We start from the raw sequence: 7062 nt of genomic DNA, 5'->3' as shown, positions 1-7062 counted from the left end.
TTTACATTGATCAAATATATTTTTGACAAATAAAAATAAAATAAGTTCTTTTCAGATAAATTCTTAAGTACCTTATAGTTTGGTTTGACCGTAGAATCAATTCTTATTTTATTATAAAAAAGGCTAAAAGTCCTTCAAAATTTTATTCAAACTTTATAATATCCTCAGATTTCCTCTCATGAAAGAGAACACATTGCATTAATACGTGCATAGCTACAAAATGAAAGACACAACAAATTAATTTTTAAATTTATTTAATAATTATATATGATTTATATTATAGATCAGATAAATCAATTATCCAATAAATCTAAAAAAAAAAAATCCTTGCTTATCGTGACCGGAGCCGGAGGGTTGAGCATTCTTCATTAGCAAGTCATCCACCAACTTTCTTACACAATTTACTTTCTTTTTTCCCTACCTCCATTAAAAGCATACATGAAATCCTTCTACCTTGGGAGTCTCTCTCCTTTTGTCCTTCAATCATAAAACCTTGCCATGATATCCACAAATATTTTCATCAAAGCATGGCCCTTTTTTCTTCAAATCTATAAGCCAAGTTTCTTTCCTATGACTTTATGTAGTCTTTTCATTCTCTGAAGAGACTTCTCACTCTCTTCAAACACACTTTGTCTACAATTATCACACCAAGCACCAGCTATATACAAATTAATCAAACCCCTTAAGTCATTAATCACATTATATAGTACGGTCTCATTCCATATCATAATGACTCACAAAACATTATTGTTTTATACTTTAATTACTCACATGTCTGATTTATACAAAACTTAGTGTGTTATCTCTCTCTGTCTCTCTTTTCTTGTATTTTCTTCCTCTCAACACTGTTGAACCAATAGTTTCTAACCACGTTTACAAATTTTCACATGGAGTTGTTGAAATGACAATGATGAAACTTAGTGTTATTGTTAGTGTTGTCTACTCAAGGCTAGTAGAACTTGGTGTCTTCTCCTATGAGAGTATATATAACCACATTCTTTTGTTGCTAAAAACTCTAAGTTTCTTTTATCTACTATTCTATATTAATAGGCATTATATCTTGGATGGATTAATTGTGTGATGCTATAAATAAAATCATGTACAAGGGGAGATTTTGCACTTCTGGAGGGATTAAGGCCCCCCTTGGATATGTTGAAACCGATCCATCTGGTCGATATGGACGTGTAAGTTCTCTCATCATATACTTATTAGTCGGTTTTAGATCGGATACCGAGTTTTTTAATATATATATATATATATATATATATATATATATATATATATATATATATATTATATTTTACTCTTTGATGTGCTATGCAAAAAAGTCATTGTATTGTTTAGAAATGGATTGGTGGTTTTTTCTGCTTCAATTAATGTGTTCAATAGAATTAGCATGGCTTATAAATAAGTTGGAAAGTTTTACTTAGATAGTTGTTTAAATTAAGCAACAATATAATGATAGTTTATAGAAAAGTGGTATATATGTTGAAGTTATTATTTTATTCCATGACCTAGAAATAGATTAAAATAAAGGAGAAAGGAACAAAACTGTGGGATGGGGGAAACGTAGAAAAAGACCTAAATAATAACTTTCATGTCTCTAAGTTTATATACATCGGAAGTTATTTCGAGTTTAGGTCTCTTTCTATGTTTTTAAGAGAGTTTTCGAAAAAGCTTGTGAACATAATTTGGACAACTGCATTAAGGTTTTTGATATATTTCATCTGTCAAAACGCGGTCGCAACTGAAGTCGCCTTAATTAGCAGCATTTGATTGCTACTTTATGAAGCACGAATACGGACATGGATACCGACACCGCTAATAATTTAAGAAAATCACATAATTTAGTGTAATTATATGCGTCGGTGTTAGACACGACATGTGTCCGACACTAGGACACACCTAATCCGATGAGTGTCCACTTCATAGCTGTTACTGCATTCTAAAACCTTGATTTACTAGAATACTATTGATTTGAGCAGTTAAATAGAGTTTATTATGATTTTGTTGCTTGTAGTTCAAGGACGTTCTCGGCACAGGAGCTATGAAAACTGTATACAGAGCATTTGATGAGTTCCTTGGGATTGAAGTGGCTTGGAACCAAGTCAAACTTGGTGATGTTTGTCATTCACCAGATCAACTTCAACGACTTTATTCAGAGGTTCATCTCCTTAAGCACCTCGACCATAAATCCATGATGATCTTCTATGGTTCTTGGATTGATATCAATGGCAAAACCTTCAACTTCATCACTGAATTGTTCACCTCAGGCACCCTTAGAGAGTAATCAATTAATCAACCACTCCTTATGTATCAAACGTTCTACTAATTAATTGGCAATCCATATTTTGTGATAACATTTATGCATGTATAGGTATAGGCAGAAGTATAAGAAAGTGGATAACCAAGCACTAAAGAATTGGGCACGCCAGATTCTAAGTGGTTTGGAATATTTACACAACCATAATCCTCCTGTGATACATAGAGACCTCAAATGTGATAATATATTTGTCAATGGCCATAAAGGGGAGGTCAAGATTGGTGACTTAGGTCTTGCAGCTATACTTTGTAGATCCCAACTTGCTCAAAGTGTCATAGGTAATGCCTCTTGCTCAATCTATATATTTGGATTACATATGGTCAAAATACCTTCTAGTCACTGCAATCGGCACATCTGGACCGTTACATAGGGTTAAAATGCCTAAACCTTACTGTCAAGATGTACCAATTGCAGTGATTGTAAGATATTTTGACTGTGAAAGACGCAGACTTGTAAACTACATTATGTTTATATAAATTAAAAATCATGCTTGATGTAACCGATAATCAGGTACTCCAGAGTTCATGGCACCAGAATTGTACGAAGAGAAATACAATGAACTAGTAGATATATATTCCTATGGGATGTGTATGATAGAGATGCTTACTCTTGAGTTTCCATACAATGAGTGCTCCAACCCAGCTCAAATATACAAGAAAGTAACCGCGGTAAGCTTAATTGGACAATAAGCACTTTATTTAACTACATTTTTGAATCTGAGTTCATTCACAAACTTTGTCGAATTTGATGTACTATAGGGGAAGCTACCAAATGCATTTTTCAGAATCAAAGATTTAGAAGCACAAAGGTTTGTGGGAAGGTGTTTGGCACATGTCTCAAAGAGACCATCAGCAAAGGAACTATTAATGGACCCATTTTTAGCGACGGAACAATTTGAATTGTCATTGCCAAACACAACATTATCTAAAAATCAAACATTACATCATTTTTCTCTAGGTGATTCAACAACAAGTACAAATATGACAATCACCGGATCCATAAGTGAAGAGGATAACACCATTTTCCTTAAAGTACGGTTATGTGATGAAATAGGTATGCTCTTTCCCAACACTTTAGATTAATTTGGAGTTCCAACTCTAGGGAAATAAATAAGACATTTCAATCTATGTTAAGAATTTTATATATAGATATTACTTTACATATGAATGATTTGTTAAAATATGATTGATACCAGTGTTGTCAATTACAGATTGTGGAAAATAGCGGTTTGATCAAATTTTGCTACGCTATAACACTATTTGACAATATTTTGCATTAAATAGTGCATCATTGAACAATAACACTTTGTTCAAACTCCGTTATGCTTTAACGCTATTGCACCACTATAGTTGTTATCTAACAATATTGGCTAATACAACCTCGACAATAATTGCACAAATAAAATTGATTTCATGGCCTAGTTCGCCGTCGTATACCCTCTATATCTTTGATTGTAATGTCTTTTTTCCTTTCTCTAATGGTGAGTGTTTTGTGTGACTGATTCTCTAATAGAGAGTGAAATCCAGAAAATTATACCTTACAACAAATTAAAATGTCTTATTTGAAGTAATTTTTTAATACAGGGCAAACGAGGCATATATTCTTTCCATTTGATACAAAAAACGACACTGCTATTAAAGTGGCAATGGAGATGGTAGAAGAACTTGAAATCAATCACTTGGAACCATTAAAGATTGCTGCAATGATAGATAATGAGATATCAACTTTATTTCCAACTTGGATGGGTACTCATGGCAAGTGTGAGCATCAATTACAACATAGCTATAACTATGAAGAAGATGAGGATGTTAATAACCATAATCCTTTTGTCTTATCATCATCTTATCCTTCTTCCCCTCATGATTCTCTCACTAAGTCTCACTCCAAGGCCCACTTCTGTGCAAAGCATAGCATGTTTCCTCAAGAATGGAATCAAGGTAATTTTACTTGTAAAACACTTTGGTAAATATATTTTCAAGTTTGGATAATACTAGCAAAATCTTTAGCACACTTTTTACATATTATTTTATAGATTTGAATGATACGTTGTTCTGCCTCATTTATGAACCATATATGTATTTTGTAGATTTATATATGAATGATGATGGAAGCTCACCAAGCTCAATGAACTCCTACAAATGTTCAAATATCCAATATCATGAAGATGAGCATTGCCCAACAATAGTAGAAGAAGCTAGAGCCAAACATAACAATCTACAATGCATTAGATCAAGACATATAGAAGAGGGAGACACAAGTAATTTCGCCAAATATTTTTTGCACCCGAAAATGGACTATTGTAATGGTTGTAGATGTGGTGGCCATGGAACGAGCCATCACGGATCGTCGAGGATACCTAAAAATCATTCAAACATGGAGCAGCATAGGAGCTTGCAGCTTCATCGACCACAACTATTGGAAGAGGTGTACAAGAGACCAATGTTCAACACAATTGCCACTATGGAAGGCATTGGATTTCAATATCCAAATAGAGGAGGACGTCGTACTCGCTAAGGATTTGTACAAGATTGTGGTTTGAAAACCTTTTTTTTTTATTTTTTTTTTTTATGGTTTTATGTGTTTGTTGTGTTGTCTTGAATTGCTTTGCTCTATAATGTTTGATGTGTGAAAGTATTTTTAATTCAAGTATAATTGTGTAATAAACTTGTGTTTGTTATCCAAATCTCTGGTGCCACATCCAGCTATATCATCACCAGTGGTTGATAATAAGCACTGATTCTCAACTACACTTATACCAATCTTAAAGGTCCTTTGCTTTTGACAGTGATGCCTTTAAGATTAGACTATCTGCATATTGCAGCCTTTCTGCAATAATTTACCAATTCCCTCATCACAAACTATGCTATGATCTGCAAATCTTCCAGTTCATGAGCTTCAATTGCTTGTAAGTCTTCATTCTTATTCTCATCCAGATTCTTGGATTCCTCCAATGCTAATACTATGTGATCAAAATTTGGTGTCAAAGCCCTGAGCACTTTTTCAACATCAGTGATAATATCTCCATTTTTTTTTCATCTGGTTTATCAGGTTGACCAACCTAGCAAAATATTGACTCACCTATTCATTATTAGCCGTCGATAAAAGTTCATACTGCCTCGATATATAGTGTCTGTTTGGGAAACCCCAAAAAAGAGCTTTTAGCTTATAGCTTATAAGCTCGTTTGACAAAAAAAGCTCTGTTTGGTAACACTTTTTCACCATGAGCTTATAGCTTATTTCACGAGCTTATAAGCTATTTTTCAGAAGCTATTCCAAATAGCGTTTGAGCTTATAGCTTATAGCTTCTCACTTTTTCTTCCAATTTTACCCTTATTATTTCATTTAAATTGTATTTTTATCCATTATAATTTTTATAATAAACTACGTAATAAAAACTACTATCCCTTTATTCCAGTTTTTGTATATATATCAACTGGCCTTTTTTTTTTTTTTTTTTTTTAAAAAAAAAATATATACCTTAGTTTTTTTTTACGAAACAAAATACTATTATTCTATTAGTGTTACTTTTTTTTTTTTGAGGTAAGTGTTATTTTCTTTATTCTCTGTTATTAGTATTACTCTATTAGTGCTACCTTTTTTTTTGTTTTTAAGGTAAATGTTATTTTCTTTATAAAGTGGAAACACTTAAATGATAATAAATATAAGATAAAATTTTAGTGAATAAAATTTAATTTAATTTATAATACATAGGATATATTAAATTAATAAATTTAAAGTATTTTTAAAAAAAAAATTAGTTTACAAAATTACAAATACTTAAATTAATGATATAATTTTTATTATGAATTAAGAATACCCTTTATGTCATTTTACATTTATCAGCTAGTTGAACCGTTATTTTTACCAAACACTTCAGTTAGCTTATCAGCTATAAGCTATCAGCTATCCGCTATTTTTACCAAACAGAGCCATAGTGTTTGAAGCCTCACCTTTCTTCAATCTTCACGATCCATTGAATGTAATTTTTTCCATAAAAAAACTGGTAAATGCCCAGAGAAGTTTCCATTGTTTGAAGTTACCATTGTTCTTGCGTTCTTCAAGAAAAATGGTGATCTGGAACCAAACTCTTGATGCCAATTTGATAGAACAACTTAATAAAATTAACAGAATTTTGGAAAAATACACTAGCTAGTTGCTTTCTTAAATTTTATTTTTCTTTATTTTTTGTGTGATAATTTGTGATTTCTAGAGAAAGAGACCCTAGTAACATGGAGTTTATCCAGTTTCTAGGAAAAGGGATCCTAATAATCAGGAGCTCAGTCAAGAGGTAAGTAAAGTCTAGTTAAGAATTGTTTTCACCAGAAATCGAACTTGAGTTCTTTTGAACGATTCATCCTAATAAGAGCTTATTTACCACTTGAATTCAATCACTTAATTTATTTATATTTTTAAGCTCAATGAATTATAATGCAAACACAATATAAGAGTCATTAAGTTCAACATATTTGTTCTTAAGCTTATGACATGCACTTCTTTTCTCATGAAAAATATAAGGGTCTTGCTAATCAATGTCCTCATGGCAATGGTTAATAATTTAAAAATAGAAATATTTTATAAGTTTTATGTAGAAAATATTTACTTTTTAAACTTTCAATGTCTTGAATGTATTATTTCCAAGACAAAACTTCCTTTTTAAAATTTTTAACTAGTGTTCTCAGAACAATGGTTAGCATTTCCCAAAATATAATTACCAATGCTTTATTTGTTTTCTTTTTCTT

General features: G+C 31.7%; 1 protein-coding gene across 1 annotated transcript; it reads left to right on the top strand.

The window, feature by feature from the left end:
* Positions 1-414: 414 nt before the first annotated feature.
* Positions 415-5119, top strand: LOC25498832 (probable serine/threonine-protein kinase WNK5). The gene is made up of 7 exons (XM_013593787.3): positions 415-1184; positions 2021-2286; positions 2378-2601; positions 2834-2991; positions 3082-3376; positions 3907-4260; positions 4410-5119. The coding sequence occupies exons 1-7, from the start codon at positions 1098-1100 to the stop codon at positions 4835-4837; spliced, it is 1812 nt and encodes a 603-aa protein (XP_013449241.1). The 5' UTR covers positions 415-1097; the 3' UTR covers positions 4838-5119.
* Positions 5120-7062: the final 1943 nt, after the last annotated feature.

Source organism: Medicago truncatula, chromosome 7, assembly GCF_003473485.1.
Source record: "Medicago truncatula cultivar Jemalong A17 chromosome 7, MtrunA17r5.0-ANR, whole genome shotgun sequence".
NCBI lineage: Eukaryota > Viridiplantae > Streptophyta > Magnoliopsida > Fabales > Fabaceae > Medicago > Medicago truncatula.
Note: the sequence above shows the minus strand (reverse complement) of the source record. Positions and strands in the feature narration are given on the sequence as shown.